The sequence below is a fragment of the Cydia pomonella genome, chromosome 4 (genome assembly GCF_033807575.1).
Source record: "Cydia pomonella isolate Wapato2018A chromosome 4, ilCydPomo1, whole genome shotgun sequence".
NCBI lineage: Eukaryota > Metazoa > Arthropoda > Insecta > Lepidoptera > Tortricidae > Cydia > Cydia pomonella.
In genome coordinates, this window is record NC_084706.1 from 20734749 (window position 1) to 20758511 (window position 23763).

The 23763-nt window shown below is 35.5% G+C and overlaps 1 protein-coding gene across 1 annotated transcript in view; it reads left to right on the top strand.

The window, feature by feature from the left end:
• Nucleotides 1-22455, top strand: part of LOC133517446 (proton-coupled amino acid transporter-like protein pathetic) — a 74753-nt gene extending 52298 nt beyond the window's left edge. The window contains exons 2-10 of the mRNA XM_061850774.1: nucleotides 4979-5045; nucleotides 6211-6327; nucleotides 8122-8272; nucleotides 10451-10572; nucleotides 11219-11303; nucleotides 13906-14150; nucleotides 16306-16518; nucleotides 18508-18677; nucleotides 18908-22455. Coding sequence (XP_061706758.1) covers nucleotides 4993-5045; nucleotides 6211-6327; nucleotides 8122-8272; nucleotides 10451-10572; nucleotides 11219-11303; nucleotides 13906-14150; nucleotides 16306-16518; nucleotides 18508-18677; nucleotides 18908-19215 — 1464 coding nt within the window. The 5' untranslated portion in view covers nucleotides 4979-4992 and the 3' untranslated portion in view covers nucleotides 19216-22455. The remainder of the gene's footprint in view (nucleotides 1-4978; nucleotides 5046-6210; nucleotides 6328-8121; nucleotides 8273-10450; nucleotides 10573-11218; nucleotides 11304-13905; nucleotides 14151-16305; nucleotides 16519-18507; nucleotides 18678-18907) is intronic.
• The last annotated feature ends 1308 nt before the right edge of the window (nucleotides 22456-23763 follow it).

Here is a 23763-nt window from a genome sequence, read left to right on the forward strand (position 1 = left end):
CCCCCGGTGCGTCGGTAGGCCGCTAGGCCACCAGCGCTTCGAAGGCCACCAGCGCTTCCAGTCTCCAAGTCTCTAAGACTTGAATTAATATAAAATAATCAATGATTAAACTAATGAATAAATAATTAAAAGACAAAAAATTTAATAAGACAAACAAGAACCGAATGAAGTGTCTCAAGTTAATGCCACTCAAAAGTAAAGTTTGTAGTTATAACATAACATGAAGCCCGTGTAAGCTTAAACAGACCGATCTCCACAAACAGCACCCGTTCACGAGTATGACGCGTGTCTCAGCCATCGCCACCCTCGACCTTCATTAGGGCATGTGAACTGAGAGATTAATCCACATAATATATCCTGTCACAAAAAAAAATACAATCTTTCTTTAGTAGTGCACAATAAAGAATTTTATTATTATTATTATTTTAAAGTTAACTAGGTATGCCATTTAGTTTTCTTAAACGTACTTATCCCCATATACCCCGAAAATAACGAAATTAAAAAAAAACGGTGTGTACCGTTTCTGTATTGAGGTGTGCAATAAAGAGTATTGTATTGTATAATGTACCTGGCTCGTTAACTTTTATTGTTTTGTCTGCAGTACTGACTTTTTTCTGTGTGTGTTTGACCTATATGTGGATCATGCGTGGTGGCTTCACCGCCTCTTTTAAATTTGAATTTAATAAAATTTGCTCGTTATGATTAGTGAACGAAAAGAAACATGGAAGACTAACTTCAAACAAAATATTACCTTAAAAGCGCCCCAACAATTAAAATACGCAATACTCATAACAAACCAAAAACAACGGAGGGAACCGTACACTCAGCATGGTCCGACATGCTCTTGGCCGATTTTTTTTTTTTTTTTTAGCTTCTATATAACCTCGACAGGTCATTCCACAGCCGAAGCGTTCGTGAGAAGAAATTCCTCTTAAGCGCCTACTATAAAATCCAAAATTATGAACGGAATTTAAGATACAATTTATTAGCAAACATCAAGCTCGGTTCTCCATACAAACGTAGTTACGCTCTCATTTTAAAACGACTAGCTAGATTGCTCTGAAACTTTGTACTTACAATAGGATAAGGTATATCTCGCTGTAATTATACAACAAAATGGCAAGCTTATAAAACAAAAAAAAACAGCAAATTTAAAATTTTCATACAAAATTTTTGGTCTATTTCGATTGTTTTATAAGGTGGAGTAATATAAACTAATTTCAGCCCTAGATATACCTCATGTCATTGTATGTGCAAAGTTTCATTACAATCCAACACGTAGTTTTAAAATGAGAACGAAATTCCGCTTGTATGAGGAGGAGAAATTTGGCCGAGACATTTAAGATAATTTTACGGTTTCACTCTTTACTCGGATGTACTCCTTCTAAAAGTAGGTTTATTACATTTATTAGGTACTTATTTAAAATAAGAGGTTACTTCGATAACGATGCGCTTTTATTGTAACTGTATAATGCTATAAGGCAATTGTACTCATTCTCAGTGTTTGGTTCATGAACTCATCGCCAATTCGAACTTACATTTGGTTAGCAAAATTATGTCAGTTTGTTTTCATTGCCGCTTGCATTTCGCTCGTACCTACTTGTTCGCTACGTATTGGCACGAGCCATTAACATATATCTAAGGATGGGACTTACTGGCAATAAGAATGGGGCCAGCACGGCGGTGTCACGCACACGAATTCGAGCCAATCGTGCAGTCTAACGCCACAACTCGATTGATTGATTACAGCTAGTTGCATTAGACTGTACGATTGTCTCGAATTCGTGAGTGACACCGCTAAACTAGCACTATTCTTAGTGCCCGTAAGGCCTGACCTTGGATATATGTCAATGGCGTGAGCGAGATATAACAAAATGACATCATATTGATATCGGAATGTAAATTCGAATTAGTCTCCGTTTTATTTTGCCAAGGTAGGTAGGTAGGTACTTCGTCTAGGTAGGTACGACACGTCTTTTCAACACTTATATTTTTTGTCTTAAACCTGTACTTATTACTGACTAACTTTTGCAAAGTTAGAATATCAAAATTTGATTACCTTTGTGTCGATCTGCGTTGTACAGCTGCGTTCGTAACCCACAAATGGTCTCGTCGGAAGATCAGCAATTCAGCACTGACTTTTATGCTGAGGTCCCATTTCGTGGTAAACAATTAATTTATTTTATGCTTAAATTTCTTTGTTGTTATATATATTTGTATGTTATCGTTTATCACAAATAAATGCAATAATTTCTGATAAAATTCATGAAACAGCCAGTTTAAAATAGGGTAGTTGACTGCTTAGTCAAATCAGTTTCTTTTTTCGAACCGTCAAAACGATTAGCCAATATGGAATCTGTATGAAATACAGAACAAAGACGTCATGCTCAAGTTACCTACTCTTTATAGTTCTTTTGGATTTATTAAATATAAATTGTGTGTAGAAAAAACTGCGGTTTAGATTTTTCTAATATTTTTTGGTGATCTATTTCGTGCATGGTGAGAAATAATGTATTTTTCATCACACTTGCTCGAAAAAGATCTTATTTCATGCAGGTGTACTGCAGGACAAAGGGTTATTTCGTTCCCCGGGAGTTATGGATTGTGAAAAAAAAAAGCTATAACTCCCTAGGGAGTTATAGCATTTTTTTATTATGTCATGTATTCATACAAACGAAGTAGCATAAATGAGTTTTACTCTTAAAATACTGACGTTTATAATTTAATATTTTTGTTTATGTTTAAAATTATTTACTTAATTTGATTAATTTAACAGCCGTTATAATATTTTTACATAATTTTCAATCATGGCTCTATAATAATTAAAAATCGAATTCTATAATTTTCAATTATGCCGGATAGGTCTGTGCCTTCGATGCCTAACCTGTCAAGAAATTACAAAATGGCGGACGAATGTTTGATATGTCACCGTATTTAAGAATTATTTCGCTTAAAAATTAGTTTTTTCTTCGCAAGTGTGATGAAAAACATTGTGTGTAACTCCGGGGGTAAGAATATTGCAAACTCAGGTCTTTAATTACCACCCTCGTATCCAAAACTTCACTTACCCCCCTCGTTGCACAATGTACTATTAATATCTTGAAACCATTGTACAATGAAAATGACAACAACAACTTGAAATGTACTTCCATATCATAAGTTCCCTACAATATGTTCAGAAGTGAAATGCTGATGGCCTAATTAAAAAAACCTTCATCTGTGGTTGAATCGTAATTATTTCTTTACGTTATCGATAGCCGATATTTGAATTATGTACATTTAAATTTAGAACATCTCTGAGAAACAAAGGAATTTGATTTCACCTACTGTAATATCAATCGAGATGACGTTTTATTCGAAATAAAAAACTCTTAATTTAATTAGTTTGTAAAGATAAAATTAGTTTGTTTTGTTGAAGCTAATTATATGGATGTAGATAAAGCAGTGAATTTAACTGTACATAATTAGGCAGTAAAATACTTGTGTGATCCTTTCATTATGTAGTACGAGTCGTCACATAAACTACTATAACTGCCTTCCTACTGAAATGACATTCAAATTTCAAAAAATGTTTTGAATACTTACATCTAATATTACTCTTTACTTATGTATGACACTTACACCAACGAATAAGCGAGAGCGAGATGCACTGTAATATCATACCTTATATCACGTAATATTCTCAAAATCTGAATGCCGTTTTGCCGTTCCTCGTAATTTATATAATTTGTGGACGTCCGTTGAGACCGGTCGCCATAATGAAAAGATTGTTTGGTGCGATTATTTCAATAGCGTGCCGAAAAATGAGGCTCTTTTTATCGACGGAACGACATGCCACACCCAAACGTGGATATAGAGAGTTACTCATGAATCGGTATTTATTTAATCAAAAATATATAACACACAACAAGAAGGAATAATGATACAATTAATATCTTGAAACCTTAGGACTAAAACTAAAATACAACTAAATCGGTTTAATCTAAATATTTCAACATGATATCACTTAGTACAGATGGCGGGGACCGTATGATACCCCGTTAAGCCCCATGGCATACGTTCATAAACGTGATGCACAGTTTCGAAAAAATAGTAAAAAAATAGAATTGGCCGAAAGCACGAAAAAAGTATCACTTCCGATGACAAAAAAAAGTTATAGCCAATTTAATTTTTTTTCAATTTTTTTAAGCTTAGCATCATTTTTAATAAAGTGTGCCATGGGGCTTATCAGGATATCAGAAGTAGCAGATCATACGGTCCCAACCCATACTAACCGGAGCACAAATAATCATAATCATAATCATTATATTCGTAAAGCTAATTTACATGCCAATTTAGATACAAATTTAAAAATGTACTAAAGATAAATAATCCTTAAATAGTAAGCATAATCGAATTAAATGTCAGTTATAAATCTATGAAAACAAAAAGATAAAAAGAAAACAAAATAAAAATTCAATTAGTTAAGCACAATGAGCTAAAATGAGTCTTGGCCTACAACACACGAGCACGCCATTTTTACTGGTCCTGCGCGGATTCACGCCAGTTTTCACTGACGCCGAGGTCGCCGAGCTCACAGAGATCTCCCTCCAGGCTATCCACCCACCGATACTTAGAATGACGTACAGGACGCCGTCCAGTCAGTCGACCCAAATATGCCCTCTTCCATTAAACTTGTAACAAATCTGTATTAGAAGCGATTGATTTATTAGTTTTAGTATTACATTCAATTAAATTATTTATTTCAAATCTAGGGAGATCCATATAGTATTAGTAGAGTACAAGAAATCTTAAAATTAATTTAGGTTAGTGACATACAATTTACAAATAAGTTGATACACACATGACATTAAGGTAAACAACACAAATATGTAGTATTATAAATAATATAATTTAGATATATTAGTTCTAATCTAAAGGTTGAAATTATTCCCTCCATTGTATAATAATAATATTTTTTAACTGTCCTTTGTTTCAGATTGACGTGTCAAAATGGGGAAAGGAGAAAAAAAATCCACCATTATTTTGGATAATTTTAATTCAACGTAAGTCTGACTAGTTTCTACATCTATATATGTACATTCAATCAAAGCCACGTCGAACCCAAAAAAAATGCAAATATACACCCGAAGCCATATTTATCCAGGCAAGACGAAAGTTTATTATCTTTAATAATAAATAGGTTAGGTAATAGGTTTAATACCTACTTAAAATACTATTACTTACTAAATACTACTACTACTTACTATTAATTAGTTTATTATTATTATATTATTACTAAATTACATATAAGGTAAACGTCTTGTTTGACAGCCTAACCCTTTACGGCATATGCAACCATGCATATATGACAGTTATAATTTTCAACTTTATTGACAGCTAATAAAGTTCTAACCTAAACAAATAGTTTTTATGATATGCGTTAAGGGGATAAAGGTGATGTTTTCACAGCTGCATTACATTACCTGCTGTTGTAAAAAATTGTGACGTTCGCAGCTGCATCACTGCCGCTATTATGACGTTCGTTCTGTCACTCATTTTGTCATTTTTATTAAGGAAATTGACGTATACAGACAGCACCGTATGGAGGGTAGAGGTAAGAAGAACAATCTATGTGTATAAAAAGTGTCCATCCTGAAAATTAAATAAGTACGTTTTTACGTTGCTGGATTCATCAATCTAGGCGTCCAAAGTTAAAACGACCGTTTTTTGTTTTGAGTTCATAGATCGACGAATCCAGCAACATAAAAACTAGTTTGATGTATTCAAAAGGTACTTAAATACAAAATACAGTACTTACGTATCGGCCCCCATTTTTAAATGTCTATTGTTAAATTTAAACAATCACAATTATTTTCCAGTGGCGCTAGTCAGCACGTTGATGGCTCTTAATTCTTTAGTTCACAGATCAGATCGTTTGTTACTTCTAGTTCATGAAATGACAACTAACGAAAGTGTCCAGCGGCTGTGGCACGGTCCAATTTTTATCACCTGTCACGTTCTAACAACTATGTAAGTGCGAAAGTGACAGGCATAGTGACTCGTGATAAGAATGCAACCATGCTGACACTGCAGTTCTCTTCTTTTAAACTTGGCTTGACACGCAGCCGCGGTACCAAATGGAACAACGAACCATTTGGAGCTACTTTTGACCCCGGATCGAAATATTTATGTAAACGTCGGTTTAATACTGCGTATTGAATTTTGCAGGGCGGATTTAGCCAGTAATCCAGGATTCCAGTCCACATTAAGCTTGGGATCAAAAGAAGTCATCAATGAAAAGGAATACAACCCTTTTGAGCACAGAAATGTGGCTCATCCCAATTCGTAAGTATCTGTAGAAGGAAACGATCACATCATATAAACTATCTGAGGGATCATTTAGATAGCTTGCATACAGATATTTTGCTAATGGAAGGTGAGGTCAGGTTCCGTTTAGTAACGAACAGAAGTCTTGGAAGCTACATATCTTCTCTTTAGTGATCTAGTTTCAATGAATATCGAAACACAGACATCCCTACTATCCCTTCTAATATTATACACCGTGGGCTGGTAACACCCGAGAAATTTTAACCCGAGAAATTCTTGACGTCATAGGGAGTAAAAAAAGTTATAAATTATATATATTAATAAATTGCGAGGTTCCTTTAAAACTTTAATGTCTGTCAGTAGATTTGTCTAAACCAAGTCGCAGCCGTCGTTTTTCACTAAGTTATTACAGAAACAAATTTTCACAAGATTTGTCATTATCTCTAAAACAAGACTGATTTCGAGAAACTATTATATAATCCCTAAATGCGATCAAGAATACACCTTAAAAATCTGTAGGATTTTACCAGCCCACGGTGTATATGCCAAAGTGACTCTGTCTGTCTATCTGTATTGTCTCGTACCTCTTCACGCTTAAACTGCTGAACCGATTTAGATAAAATTTGTAATGGAGATAGTAGAAGCCCGGGAAAGGACATAGGCTAGTTTTTATCAATCATCATCATCATTACACGCAGATGAAGTCGCGGACAGAAGTTAGTAATATTACATATTATATAAAAACGGGTCAGTCACGTTTTTTAAGTCGAAAATTGCTTGACTGGTTCAGCTTTATAAGGAGGTTGCCTAACCGACGCAAACTGCAGTCTGTGAGTGCACATCTGAGTGATCAAGCGCACTTTTGTGGTTTATTTTAAAAATATAAATAGATTTTGATTACAATTAGGTCACAAGTACCTACGCAGGAAACGAGAGTGTCATTTTTAATTGTTTTTGGGTTACCCCAAGCACTTTACTAGAACCTTTCTGCTTATTACATTAGTACATTAACATTACGATACAAATGCAAAAGAATAGGAAATTCGCAACGAATGTTTTAAATCGACACGAGTTGCGAATTGCCTATTGTACTTTTTTTTTTATACCACGTCGGTGGCAAACAAGCACACGGCTCGCTTGATGGTAAGCAGTCACCGTAGCCTATGGACGCCTGCAACTCCAGAGGTGTTACATGTGCGTTGCCGACTCTTTAAAAACCTGTACACTCCTTTTTTGAAGAACCCCATACTGTACACCCTCGGGAAAACCTCGGCAGGGAGCTCATTCCATAGCTGGAGCGTCCGTGGGAGGAAATTCCTCTTAAACCGCACAGTGCGCGACCATTTAGCCTCTAGAGTATGAGGATGAACACCCTGCCGACGGCGAGCGGTCCGGTGATAGAAAGAAAGTGGCCGTTGGCATCATGTCAAACAATTCTTCAGAGCACATCCCATTGTACAAGTGGTAGAACACACACAAGGAGGCAAAGTCTCTCCTTAGACTTAATGGTTCAATGCCGCTTGTGAGTTTAGGATTGTCGACGATTCGTACAGCGCACCTTTGGACTGAGTCGAAGGGTCCAAGCTGGCATCCAGGTGCTCCTGCCCAAAGGTGACAGCAGTACTCCATATGGGGTCTGACTTGCGATTTATATAGTAGCATTCTTGACATACATATGGCCTTTTAGATTTTCGGCATACGACATAGTTACCTAATGTGCTAATAATCGCACCATATATACCTACTGTAAAATATATTATCATCGATATTATATATTCTTTTATAAAATTTTCTTGGTTTTTTCTACAACAGGACAATTGGATCCTTGGTGCATTTGCTGAAATCCTCCCTTGGTTCCGGCATCCTGGCGATGCCGAACGCTTTCAAAAACGCGGGTCTTGCAGCTGGCGCCCTTGGCACTATAATCGTTGGGTTCATCTGTACACACTGTGTTTATATATTGGTAAGTTTTATCGTATAAAATCGTTGTATCGCGTAAATGAAAACACCAGTAGGTTATATCGAAGTGGTAAGATCGTCAGCTGGTCACATGAACATGTAAAAAATAAGCTCTTTACCTTTTTATGATAGCAAATAATAACAAATCATGGAACTTTGCATGTAGCATTTCATCAACTGAAACGCCTAAAACGCAATAAATGTATTACGCAATTTACACATTACGCATACTTTGCGGACATAAAGTGGTAAGGCGCGTATTTTTTACATGTTCATTTTACAGCTGACGGTCTTTCCACCGCGATACAACTGGCTGACTGTTTTTTGTATTTAAAACAGCATCTAAACTATCTCATCTGAAAAAGTATCAGCCGGAAGGCGATGAAAGATGAAATATGCTCTTGGCCCACGGTCTACAAAGCTCTGCGTACCATGTCGTGCTAGTGACTAAATAAAAGTACGTAAGTTAAATCGTAGAATTTAATATAATATTAAGGTTTTATTCAAACAAAAATATTACAAAAAACTAAAGTCTGATGGGAAATCCTTTCTTTTTGTTTTATTTTTCGGGTACGATTGTTTTACATCAGCTACCAACTTTATCAAAAACAAGTCCCTAGTGTGCCTTTGGGCTCAGTGTATCAGTTTTCAACAAGTCTGGACCGTAAATGGTTTTAAATTTAGTTAACCTTTAAGTTTTTCGAAATGACTATTTGTAGGTGGTTTCTTTTTAAAGTACCTACTTTTATATAAGATTTTTATATTTTTATAATAAATAAATAATATAGGACATTATTACACAAATTAACTATTTAAGTCCCACAGTAAGCTCAATAAGGCTTGTGTTGAGGGTACTTAGACAACGATATAATATATAAATATTTATATATACTTAAATACATACAAAACACCCATGACTCAGGAACAAATATCCATGCTCATCACACGAATAAATGCCCTTACCAGGATTTGAACCCGGGACCATCGGCTTCATAGGTAGGGCACTACCCACTAGGCCAGACCGGTCGTCTCTTTTATATTACATTCGATGTTAATACGAGGAAGAACGTATCCCAAAAATGTCATACATTTTTTGATTGTCCGTTTTGTTACGGTCGTATAAAGTTGTATCCCATCAAAAACATGACGTTGAAATGAGTTTTTTTTTTTTTTGACTTTATTATAGGAATTTAGAGGGCTTCCTCTATCTTATCCTAGGAATGACGCCGGGATGTGGGAAGGTGAAATGAGAGCCAAGTTTAATATAAGATAATGCATCGTTTTTGGCTTCGACGGCAAAATAATTGAGATCTATAGGGGTGCCAAGTTCTAATTCACTTGGGATGTATTTAATTAAAAGTCAGGATTTGACTTGGCCAGTTTTAACTTTTAATGTACAGGCTATTATATTTGTCTATGTTACTTTTCTAAAATTTAGTTGATGCTATAAAAACTAAAATCCTGAACTTTACTTACATCCCAAGTTAACCAGAACTTGGCACTTGCCATTTCAAATTTTTGCTATTACAAATTCGAGAGGCGCTTAGTGTATAAATAAAAATAGTTTTTTGGAAACACTGTTTATCTATCTTAGGTTCGCAACCACACAAGGATGCTGGAGGTTTGTGATGTTAATTAAGTCAGCCAGTCAAGTCAGTGAGAAAAATCCCGATTTTTAGATGTTTGTATCGTAATACCAAACCGATTGAGCTATATTCAATATTCATGAAATATGGAGTAAATGAATCAAATTTCATATGTTTGTATTTAATAGATTTTGAGTTACGTAGGGGTCAAAAGTAGCTCCAAATGGTTCGTTGTTCCATTTGGTACCGCGGCTGCGTGTCAAGACAAGTTTAAAAGAAGAGAACTGCAGTGGCAGCATGGTTCCATTTTTATCGCTTTTTACTATGCCCGTCACTTTTGCATTTTAACGCTCTTGTTAGAACGTGACAGACATCGTGACAAATGGTAAAGAGCCGACCATCTTAGCCCTACCTGGTGACGCAGCGGCTACGGCTGTGTTTTAGGATAAGAACGATCAATCAGTCACTAATTTAATACAACGCTTCAGTAGCCAAACGAATATCGCCTTTTTAATAACAAAACAAGTGAGATTTTAAACTCAGAATCGGCTGATTTATACAATATGGTTATTATACTTTTATTTTTAATATTTCAGGTACGGACATCTCAAGAAGTGTGCGTGGACGCAAAGAAGCCCTCCATGGGGTTCGCTGAGACGTGCGGTGCAGCGTTCCAGTACGGGCCGAAGAAGCTGCGGCCGTGGGCCGGTTTCGTCACGTAAGTTACGAGTATTTCCATTTATTGTTAATAGCCACGGACACGGCTGTCAACCAAGCTTTCAACTACTACGACTGTGGTGGATTTCAAATGAAATTTGGTTATCACCCACACGACCTAGTATGCTGTACCGTGTAGTAACATGGTTCAAAACCACCAGTTAGAAGCTTGGTATTACGCCCTTCATTCGACTGCACTATTGCCCGACTATGCATAGCATAAAGGTTAGATTCGGATGGAGACTGCAGCAACGCTACTGTTGGAACAATACTGCCGTAGCTTTGACGAGGGTGATCTCACTGCCAATTTCCAAAATCTTTGCTGCATTGCTGTTGCAATTAAAACTTTCAGTCCATCCCTCATTTTATATTTTATATTAAGTTCTAAAACATCCGACGGTGGACGGCGTTATCCCCGTGGTCTCCTAAATCGTCGTAATGGTCGTGGTTTCGTGGTCCAAATTCAGAACTTAATACGCGATTAAGTCCCGTTCTTTAATTTCATAATGTGCAAAAATCGTGAACGTTTAAATCAGCTGTAATGCAGTCCTTTTGATTGTTAACTCCCTAAAATTTTACTGGGAACGTTTTATACGGATTCCATTCAAGATTTTTTTGTTTCAATAAAATCTTATTCAATGTTCCAGGACGGTTGTGGACTATGCCCTAACAGTGACTTACCTTGCGGCGCTCTGTGTCTACATTGTGTTTATTGCTGAAAATTTCAAAGAGGTAAGTGTATCCGTAATTATTTACATAGAACCAAAGAGAATTTGAAATAAAGGTGGATTGTCAAAAAAAACTTTGTAGCCACATTAAATTTACTGCCATCTTTCGAAACATGATTAAAACTTTTAGAACGCTATTTGACTTTGATCCTTATTATTTCACTGATATGTGTTGAATTTGTTAAAAATCAAAAAGTGACGCGATTTAATTGATCAAAGGCGACATCTTTTCGAGTGATGGCGCCATAGCCTTTAGGTTGTACCCGGTAAAATGGCGAAACGATATGGGGCGTTTCCTTTTCCAGTACGTACGCTTTTAATCATGTGTCGAAAGGTGGCAGTAAACTTACGTGGCTACAAAGTTTTCCTTGACAATACACTTTTATTTCTAATTCTCTTTGATATAACAAATAAACCTTTTCAGCACACCAGCTCATAAAATCTCTCTTTATTGATCAAACATTAATAAAATGTTGCATATTATCCACAAGAGTGGCAAAGTTATTTCATGCTTTTGTTTCCTCGATGTAGAATTGAAGTGATGATTTGAATTGGAATCGTTAAATTGGATTTGATTCGTAATAGTTTACAAATAAATAAAGTCCCAGTGAACGCATTGGTGTGGTGAAAAATGTAGTGCTTCACTGAGTAGCAGAGTTTGTTTAACTCTCGTGCCTTGAAACTCTAGCACGTGGTGCAATTCTAAAATCGTTCTCTTGCTCGAATATCAATATTTGCACGAGGGGTTAAACAACAACTTTGCTCTCTTGAAAACAGATAACTATTTTTTATTTCCAGGTTAATAAGTTGCTGCACTTATCTGCAAAGCAATATAGATCGTGTCATTCACGAAGACGCGTGCTTTCACTCGTAATGTCATGTAATTAAAGGTTAAATTTGACAAATCTGCGCGTCATCGTGGAAGACACGAACTATAGTAACTTAAATATGACATTCGATGGCAAATGCAGCTGCATTACTGTTACGTCATTACAATTTATTAAAAGTAAAGATATGTTATTCGCGTTCCAAAATTGAAGCGCTTATCTTGTGACAAATTGTACATGTTGCCTTTAGTCGCACCGGTAAGCAAGAAATGTGCACGTCCTAACGAGTTTACCGATAGAGAAAGAGACAAGCTCATGTTTAACAACGAGTATGAAAAAGATTAATGGAATGCGAAAAATCAATCATAAATGGCATATTATTTCTTAGGTATACAAATATAAATGGAAATGTCGTCATTGTAGCTGCGGTACTGACGCGGGCGCTGTCATTGTCATTTTCTTATTAAATGAAATGAGTGACATTCGTTATTGCATTACTGCCGCGATTGGAACGTTCAATGTCACTCTTTTTATTAAGTAAATACAACAACGCCGCAGCAATAACACCGCAACAGTAATGTAGCTGCAGTTACTATCCGAATGTGACCTTAACCTGCCGCACTCGTCATCCAAATTTCACCGTACGCGAAATAAAACAAAAATCGGCACTTTTGCCGTATTCGTCTATAAATTATCAAAAACGTCTATATATTTTCAAAAAAGAGAAACCTATAAACCTACAATATATTATGCTGAAGCGATCGACATCAAAATAGATTTAGTTCGTGAAAACGTTTTCTCTCGAAATGGAATTTCATACAAAAAGTACCGTTATCTCCCTAGGATCGCAACACCATTCTTCCCTTATATCATCTAGTTAGTTTGTAGTTCGAATACTCAAACTTCTACAGTGTTTATCGAGATAAACAATAGGATGGAATATTCCGATTTCCGAGAGTAAATTCGGTTTAAAGATTCTTTATTCTCATAAGAATTTGTACAATTCACTTAAAATGAGAACTTATATATATTCATTTTATTTACATATTCCATGACACAAAAGGAGCGACAGACACTGATTACAATTACAATAAGCATTTGTTATTATTTTTAGGGGGTAGGTAAGTAGACAACAGTGCGCGTAATACTCGTACGTAGATCGCTGACGAGAAAACATAGAATGGCCGCGACTAGATGCGCCTATATTATATATTATTTCAAACATTTTTAATTTTAACATAAGGTAGTGTAAAATATAATTTATTATTTAATTTACATTTTAATTCGGTTCATTGTTATTACTTTCATGACTAGATTTATGTATTACACGTGTTGACATATTTATATTTGTAACAATCATTCACTAGTATATTTAACTTATTAACAATAATGCTTAGAACTTAGCTTCGACGGATTCTAACAACGATGTCCTATCTTCGTGTCAAAGTAACGTAAGTATAGATCGTGTCATTCACGACGAAGCGTGGCTTGAGTCGTATTGTCATCTTATTAAAGGTTAGATTTGACAAATCTGCGCGTCATTGTGGATGACACGAAATATAAGGCGTCTCCTTTTCTTGTAGGTACGCTTTTCCTTATATACTTACTTTCAGATAGCTATAGGGCCACATCTCACCCGTAAGGCGGTGTTCGCATTAAATACAGAACTTCATCCGCTCCGGCGTGCAAGCAATACTACGTATGTGCATAGCGCTGTTTCACTCACACACAGGCACGGTGTACGGATAACAGTGTGATAACCACGCAACGTTGTTTCAGGTTCTAGACGAGTACATGCCAAACTACAAGCTGTCTGTAGAGACATACTGCGCTCTGACCCTCGTCCCCTTAGTCCTCATCTGCCAAATCAGGAACCTGAAATGGCTGGTACCTTTCTCGGCCATAGCTAACGTACTGCTGGTCATCTGCTTTGCCATCACTATGTACTACATCTTCAGCGGTCTACCTAACCCTAAGGATCGGGGCATGGTTGCAAGTGTTACCCAGTGGCCGTTGTTTATCAGGTGAGCTATTGTGGCCCGAAATGAAAATTAGGTTCTTATTGTAAAACTATATAATAGTACGAGTAAAAATATGTACAATAAAATAAACTAAGTAATATCCATCAGCATGCGAGTCGGCCTGTCAGTTAGAATAAAAAGTTAACAGTTCCGAACCACTGACAGGCCGATACCGTCCGGCTTTAATCAGTGGGCCCCTTAAACCAATAAAATATCGTCACTGGTCTTAACGTTCTTGAATTCCAATCTTCGTCGAGCCGAACGATGAATTCTCGCAGCGGGTGTTACTGCGAGCTACGCGGACTCGGTGCGGGTGTTGTAGCAAAGGGTACCAAGGACTTAGAAAAAAAAGTCGGTGTGATGTCAAATGTTCTAAAATTTAAAAATACCGCAATATTGCACTCCAAAATTTAAAGTTTTCGAATAACTTTTCATGATTTGCACCAAAATCCGAATCGGAGCACCCCACTGGCCACGTGGTCTTGGTCTGCCCTACCTCTAGAGTGTATAACTATGAAAGGCCGGAGGCGCGGAGGGACCGTGTTTTGACACGCAAGGGTGGAAGGGCTGTCCTTCCCGCAGCGCCGGAGCTAAGGCGGAGTCAGATGTGGAGGTCGAAGGTTCGCGGAGTAGGCTAGAGGTCAGCGATCGACCTAACCCCTATGAAATTTGTACTTTTCGTCGAAAATCTTTTTTCCTTGGGTCCCCTTGCGTTGTTCAATCACAGAGTTCCTATGGTCACCTCCTGTCTCCACATCAGATCAGCTCTTTGGTACCATAATACTCGTATTGCATAGTCATCCGACTTACATATATGTATGACCGGTTTGGCCTAGTGGGTAGTGACCCTGCCTACGAAGCTGATGGTCCCGGGTTCAAATCCTGGTAAGGGCATTTATTCGTGTGATGAGCATGGATATTTGTTCCTGAGTCATGGGTGTTTTCTATGTATTTAAGTATTTATATATTATATATATCGTTGTCTAAGTACCCTCAACACAAGCCTTATTGAGCTTACTGTGGGACTTAGTCGATTTGTGTAATAATGTCCTATAATATTTATCTATTTATTTATTTATATATGCAAACTTCCATCTCAAGCGGAAATCAGAAAGTGGGTCAAATTTACCTTCCAGGATTTCACCAACACTAACAAACTTATAGTATATACTAACAGGGCAAGTAAAAGTTTGTAATAGATAAATGGGAGCAAGTTTACGCTAGTTCAGTTCAAATCAAATTCAAATTAAATCAATCGAACTAATTTCGCAGAATTAATTAATGCTTGAGAAATTGTTTGATATAAAAGCATAATGCAGATGCTTTGAAAAGTCAGCCTGTAAATGACATCGACTACGCTTTTCATTTAAAAAGTAATCAGTTTTGAAGTTCTTTGGTAATTACCAGTTATTATAATAAATTCACCTGAAGTTGCGTAACCTTTCAGTAACTTTAAAATTTCATGACTGATGAGTTAAAACGACGTAACGTAATTCTGAATACTTTGGCATAATGATCAAGTTCTACGTGAATGACAGAGACTAGTGAACATTCAAGATAGATAACCAAGTACTACACCGCGTTCCTCGCGTGACTAATAACTATTTTTATATTTTAGCTTTATACGTATAAAAATTTGTCACCCACTGATTTTGTGCCTTCTCAACGTAAATTCCGACTATCTTGGCAGCTGTCATATGCAAAAAAATTACAATTACAGCATAACAAATGCATTTTAGGCTTACAGCATGTAACAAAAATAGTAGGGAACCGTTTGCGGGCATATTCGGTATCGTTTTCTGACTAGGAAAAAGTACAAGAATTTTTTTTGATGCGAAATATTTTTGGCCTTTGTATAGCAGGTTGACCGACAAGAAAATGATCTTAAACGGATCGGAGACGCCTATTCGCTTTCGTGGAGGTCGATCCGAACGTATATTCAGTAGGGCTAAGATGGTCGGCTTTTTATGATTTGTCACCATGCCTGTCACGTTCTAACAAGTATGTAAGCGTGAAAGTGACGGGCATAGTGACAAGTGATAAAAATGGAACCATAAATTATAACAAAGTTACATCATTTGACAAAAAAATGTATGTCTGAATTTTAATGGCCATTACAAATATAGTCTATGGTTTTTATCCTGAAATTATTTTCCAGTACGGTGATCTTCGCGATGGAAGGCATCGGAGTGGTCATGCCCGTAGAAAACGAGATGGCGAAGCCGCAACAATTCCTCGGCTGCCCGGGCGTGCTCAATGTTGCCATGACTATCGTCATTTCCCTGTACGGCATCGTCGGGTTCTTTGGTTACATGAAATATGGCGACGAAGTGAGGGGAAGCATTACGTTGAACTTGCCGCAGGATGAAGTGTAAGTGCTTGATGTACGAATACGTCATAGGACGAAAGTCAAAAGTACCGAATCATGACAAGCCGATTTTGAAAAAAAAAAAACATTACTACCTACTTACTTCTTGGGTTTGAACTCTGGCACACGCATGCGACTGCCATTATAAGTAGGTAATATTATAATCGCACTCGTTCGAGCCAGTTAGCGTTGCTCAAATGTTCATACTGTTTTTTGTTAACCCGCTCTCCCGCCCCTGCAACCGCGCCATCTAACGGACGCTCTTCCCGCTCGCCCTTGACATTGACCTTGATCTCCAGAGCTGTAAATATGAATGTGCATGTGTGCCTGGCATGCGTAAATACGAGAAAAGCGGCGTGGTTTGAAATGTTTATATTTAGGTATAAAGAGTCAGAGACTTGTTTCTAAGTAGAAACAAGTCTCTGACTGAGGCGATACATTTGCTATAATATATGATTCTATATGACATTCCACAGAGCACACGAATAAATCGGAAAGATAGCAATAAAATATTATAAAGATGGGCGATGCCTGTACATATATTATGTTTGTCATTAGCATACAACTTAAAAGAAAAAGGAACTGGTGACGCAGCAACCGTGTGTAATATTCACAACTTGAAACCTATTTAACCTAGACACATAAAAGTTCACACATTTATTAATGTCTCTTAATTTGTCTTAATTACAAAATTTCATAAACGTAGCTGAAACAGTTATTGATAAATTAACGCTTAAAACCGGCATTTTTGTGACTGACTGACTTATATATCAAAAACCTAACCCACTACCAAATGATCTAGAAACTTGATATTTGACACCAAGGTAGGCTATTATGAGTACATAGGGGAAAAAATCTCAAAACAGAAAATTATTGAAAATTGGATTTAAAAAAAACATATATGGATGTAGATCAAAAAACTAACCCACTTGCAAATGACCTAGAAACTTGATATTTGGTATCAGTGTAGACTATTAAATTTTGATTACTATTAGTGTAGACTACTAAGGAAAAAATCTGAACCCTGAAAATTTTTGACAATACACCGCGCGTTAGCAAGGGTCTCCATTTTACCTTGGGCAATACTACTTTCATGATCAATACTACAGTAATTTCAGTACAAAAAGTAATGATATCCTAAATAAAACAAATGTGGAATAGAATAGAATAGAATAGAATTATATTTATTCAGACAACACATCAATTATTACAAAGAAGATAATACATTAACAACAACAAGAATTAAAAAAAGAAATAGTGGAAGTTGAATAGTACAGAACAGATAAGGATGTGAGGCTGAAATGGTCTCCACTCAGCATTGCAGTTGGCACGACTAAGCGTTGTCAACGGCGCTGGTTTTCTGTGGAGCCAGTGAGGTGAGCGGAACGGTATACTGCGCGACTTGTGTGACAGATAATAATAAATAATCAGTTATCAAAAGACAATATCAAATAAAAATACTTATAAATAACAGCTATTAAGGTACACATATTATACATTATACATGCGAGTTCATTATATTGCAGGAATGAGAGCCAAGTTCAATGTTAAGAACATGAGTAGATACTTGTTGACTCGCCGACAAAAGAAATGAGATCTATAGGGTGCCAAGTTCAGTGCTGTGTAGAAAATCCCGAAATTTTAAAGGATTTGTCTTGTCTAGTTTTTACATACAGGCTATTTGTCTATGTTACTTTTATAAAATTTGGTTTGTTGATATGTTAATTATAGCCTAAATTAACTAGCCTTTTGTTATGTGGTCGTATCAAAAATACACGCTATATAGATACAGCACAACCGGATAAAAAAATATACTTAAGCTAAATACTTTGAGCGTTTCGTATTGTCATAAATATTGTTGTTCATTTAAACTTTACAATAATTGAGCATTTTTAGATTAACGTATGTATGTTGCGGAAAAAATTTTAAATATTTTAATTGTAAATTATTTATTGTCAGAAAAAAATATATTAAACTGCTTTACCTTTTCAGCTTGGCACAGAGCGCGAAGATCCTCATGGCTTTGGCTATCCTTTTCACATACAGCCTCCAGTTATATGTACCCATGGAGATGATCTGGAGAGTGATCCACAACAAAATATCCGTCAGATATCACAATATCACGCAAATCTGCATCCGGACTGCTGCTGTAGTTGGCTCAGGTATAATATCGAATATTACTAACTACAAAAAATCTTGGCTAAGCTTATCTAAGATTTGATTCGATTTTTTTTCTAGTTATAATGTTATTGTTAAGCTAAGAAGAGGGTTCATTTCTGTAGCTATAGGATAAATCGATTGCTGAGTATATTTACACCATAGGCTGCCATGTATACAGCGATCAACAGTACGCTTTAAATATTGTCTTAAACAATCTATTATTTATTTACAGTTGCCCTAGCAGCAGCCTTCCCAAATCTGGAGCTGTTCATCAGCCTCTGCGGCGCCATCTTCCTGTCGACCCTCGGTCTCCTTACGCCAGCCATAGTGGACACCGTGCACAACTGGGACCGAGGACTTGGCAGGTTCAACTGGATGTTATGGAAAAATATCTTCATTGGTATGATATCCCTAGTGGCTTTGTTCGCTGGTTCTTATAAGAGCATCAGCGATATGGTCGCTAAGTATGGACAGAGTGAGCACATGGAGATGAATATGAATTTAAATATGACCGGAGTTAATGGAACTTGGGTGTCATAAAAACTATGTAAGGTAAGGTTTAGGAATTCGATTTCTGTACCTTTCCTTACCACAGTGATAATAGTATGAGTTCCTTATGAGCATTCATATTTATTGTCAATTTGATAAGGTACGAAGTGATCAGACATAGAACTTTTTGTGGCATAAGTTCATGTTCATGTATTATTGAATTTGTTGACAGTATTTGTTATATGTGGATGTAAATGTAAAGATAATAAGGGCGTGTGTAGATCATTAGAACCTTCGCCCGCTTAGCTAACAATATCCAAGTATATTAGGATATACTTGGAAATTGTTAGCTACAACGTACACTGAGACGATTATATCACAACACACTGGATATTTATTAGAAGAGATGACCCGGTGTCAACTATGTTTAAGCCTTTTTATGTCATAAGTGAATCAATGTATATATATTTCCTTTGATTTATGTAGATATACTTTCTATTGACACACATATTAATATACTACATTGACTTGATATCTAGCGTAATAGTTTAATTTATTTGTTTTGAATTTTACACATTGCAATGCGGCGAAATATTTATGTCTTTTATTTTGATAAATGTTTATTATTGTGAGTACACAAACAAAGAAAACTATAATTATCAAATAGCTCAGTTCAAAACTAGCTACCCAATATTAATACTGAAATGTACATAAATGAAATGGGTAAGTAATTTACGATAATTACAAGATAACAATATAATTAATAATTATACATACATTTATTTTAAAAAGTAAACTTTCTATCACGCCAGAAAGGTAAGCACTTTTTATGTTTCTAAAAATATGTTCAAATACTCCTACTAAATACTTTCCAAACAGGTATTTTGGTGTACAATTATTATTTAAATAAATATTTAAGTCTTATTATACTTTAAGGTTAGTGAAATAACTTAAGCGTATCTGAGTTTTAGAGTTGTAAATACGTCCATAATTCAGAGTTATTGTAGATTTTGTAATATACGCTTTTCTTTTTTTTGATGTATTATATTTTTATATATTTTGTTATATTCTAATAATACTGAAATTAAATTATTCGATCTAAGCCTAAATGAAAAAAATATTTTGAGTCTATTATTAATGACAATATCATTCCAGCACCTATGCAGGTGTTTGTAACAATATTTTAATATTATTAATAACATTATGATTGTGACAAGCATGTAACTTTTCTCAAACACAAAGTCGCAGTGACTCTAAATGACAACTAGGTTGTGATTGTTAATAGTTTTAAGAATAATAACCACTGTTGGAATATAATAATATGATTATTTGTTGTGCCTATATTATGCAGTGTGCTCGGGAGGAATCCGAAGGACTAAATTCACTTCTACGAAAATTAAATCACGAAAATGCAAGAAAAAACTGTTAAATTCCTTTGGGTTCCACCCGTGTTCTTTAAACTCCTTTATGTTGGTACAAATAGCCCTAATCAACTTTTAGTGTAATACGTTTTAAATATACACCAAGATTAATTTTATAGACATAATTATTAGATTAAGCGTATCTATTTAAATAAAACGTCAACGAGCATAATATATTAAGATTTATATGAACCAATTTCAGTCACAATGCGTTCCGCTCGTTTTAATCTACCGAATGGACACACTGTGATTGGAATTATATTATCCAAATATGCCTCCAGACAAAAATATTTTAAGGCATTTTAGAGCAGACAAGAAGTTATTATTTATAAATATAATGTTATTAAGGCAACTATCATTTCCATCGAAAATATTAAGATTTGTCACCAAGTGATAATCCCCAATAAATAATAATATTTAAATCGGTCATTGTATTTATGAAAACTTGTCTCCAAATATAAATAACTATCTTAATGTTAATTTGTATTCAAAATAGTATACATTATAGATATTAGTTGACCAAATTAGTAGATATATTATGACCAAATAAATAGCTGTGATTCTTAATGATGTCGTCTGCCTGACAAAACATAATAAAACAATGGACCATAAAACCTATGTACGTGGTCGTGGTTATTTGGATAATTCAATTTTAGGGACCTAGCTATTTATTAGGTTAATGAACGTATATTGATTTGATGACAGATAAGATCATACGTATTAATTAAGCCAATTTATACATTATACAGCAAACTAAATATCAGAACCGCCGGAACGGTTATTTACATCAAATCAAATCTTGGAAACACGGGGTTTCAAACTGACAGTTTCACACAGTAAGCGCTTATACTACCTAAATGATATGTTACAAAGCAACTGTGGTGATAAAAAATACATAAACAAGAATAATTAAAATTTATTTATGCCATGAGCTTCGATGTTTTTAACTTCATTATCAAGAAATTGAAGAGCATAGAAGAAAATTTTGACAAGAACTTACGAACAAGTGTTAATTAAGCCTGAAGCTGAAGGCCCTTGCCTTAATTAACACGAGCTCCTAATTCTTGTACCGCCCGTGGCACACACAATGTTATTAATCACACTTGTGAGGAAAAAATTAAATTTTAAGCGAAATCATTTTCAAAATACAGTGACATTTCAAACATATTAAATTATTTACGTCACTATTTTAAAAGTAAAACTCACTGATATCTACTTGGTTCGTATGAACAAAGAAAATTTGAAATAGCAGTGGATTGTCAAAGAAAATTTTAGTACGCTATTTGACTTAGATCCTTATTCTTTCACTGATATGTGTTAAATTTGTTAAATATCAACCATCGCTGGAAACGATGCCGCCAGTCCTTTGGTTTTTGATCTATTAGATGGTGCCACTGAAAGAATAAGGATCTAAGTAAAATGGCATTTTAAAAGTTTTACGAGTAATCATGTGTCGAAAGATGGCAGTAAATTTACTATGGCTAGAAAATTTTCTTTTACAATCCACCTCTATTTCAAATTCTTTTTGTATGAATTAGTAACATATTTAAAAAGTATGTCCATGGGCTTAATGAAATAAAAAAATCTATTACGCCCGCGGGCATAATACAGTTAATTCCATCTCAGTATGCTGGCATACAATAACATCGTTTACGAGCAAGTGTTATGAAAAAATATAAATGTCGAACTGTGACCTCCGCCATTGGAGACCTTGGTGACTTTTTTAGTATATGGCGATAAACTGTGCGATATCAATAAAAAATATATTATTGTTCTAGTTTACAGTTAGATGTAAGGTTTAAAATGTGATATCAATAATTTAAATATTAATAAAACTTGAAAGGCGATCTAATAAATACAATCTAACAAACATGGCGGTTTTATTCCTCCCATACCTGTTTGTCCAGAAGGGTTGTAATTTGTAATAACAACAAAGCTATCATTTTTAATATATATAATGTCGTGGTCTCGTGGTCAATATGTATATCATGTGGGCAGATCTTAGATTTGATCATTTAATGATATGTGAATGATCGCTTAGCTACATCTTGAAGAAGATAAACCTGAACCTAACCAGAACATGAAGTGATCTATTCAAAAATGGCATTTCATGAAATTATCTAATTTATTCTAAATATATGATATGGCCGCAACATATACCCAACCTGACCCTAAAACGGGTAACCCGCCTAAAGAAGGTAGCGCTGTTTTTATTGCCAAAGTAAGTGCGAATGTCAAATGCATATATTGCATATCCTTTTTTTTTTTAAATCTCCTGAGTTTTTGTAAGTTAAAATCGGGCACCAGAGTTAATGATATAATTTAACTATTTAACTAGATGCAAACTTAAAAAAATGATATGTTTATTACGACTGCACCCACCGTCCAGTGGCGCCCTCATTAGTGGTATAGTCTTTTCTAATAAACCAATTAATTTCTGTATAATCCATTATATGAATTTTGTAGTCCTACTGATTCCCCAACTTTTGGTCTTTGTCACATAGTTTTATTTTGTTTATTTTTTGCTTCATCACCTAAAAGGCAAATGGTGGCCACTATTTTTCCGATTAGGTGATAAAGTCAAAAATAAGTAATATAAAACTATACTACATAAACCAAAAGTTGAATTCGATTATTAGAAAACACAATCTCCCTAATGAGGGCGCCACTGGACGGTCGATACCCCTTAAAACTACGAAAGAAATGTGTCATCGAATAAATCGAAAACCCGTCTCCGGCCGGTGAGAAGTCAATTTTGATAGTTATGAATTAACCCTTATATATATGACACTAAGGCTATCAGTTAAACGGTAGGTCTTAGGCCACTTAGCGCCACTTGCACCATTCTACTAACCCGGGGTTAACCGGTTAATACTGGAGTTACCATGGTTACCAGTACAATTTAACCCCGGGTTAGTGGGATGGTGCAAGTGGCGCTTAGCTTCGTAAAAATATAAGGGTCAATTCATAGCTGTCCAAATCGACTTCTTACCGGCCTTTTAACATAATGTTGATACTTATTGCTTTTAGCAACACAACAGTAGAAAGTGAAATAACGAACGCTAATTATTATTTCTACAAATGCGTAATCAAAACACACGTCAATGCAGGCTTTATATCCTACTACAACATTGTATATAACCTACGTGGTATGTTGATATGATAGCTCAAGACAATA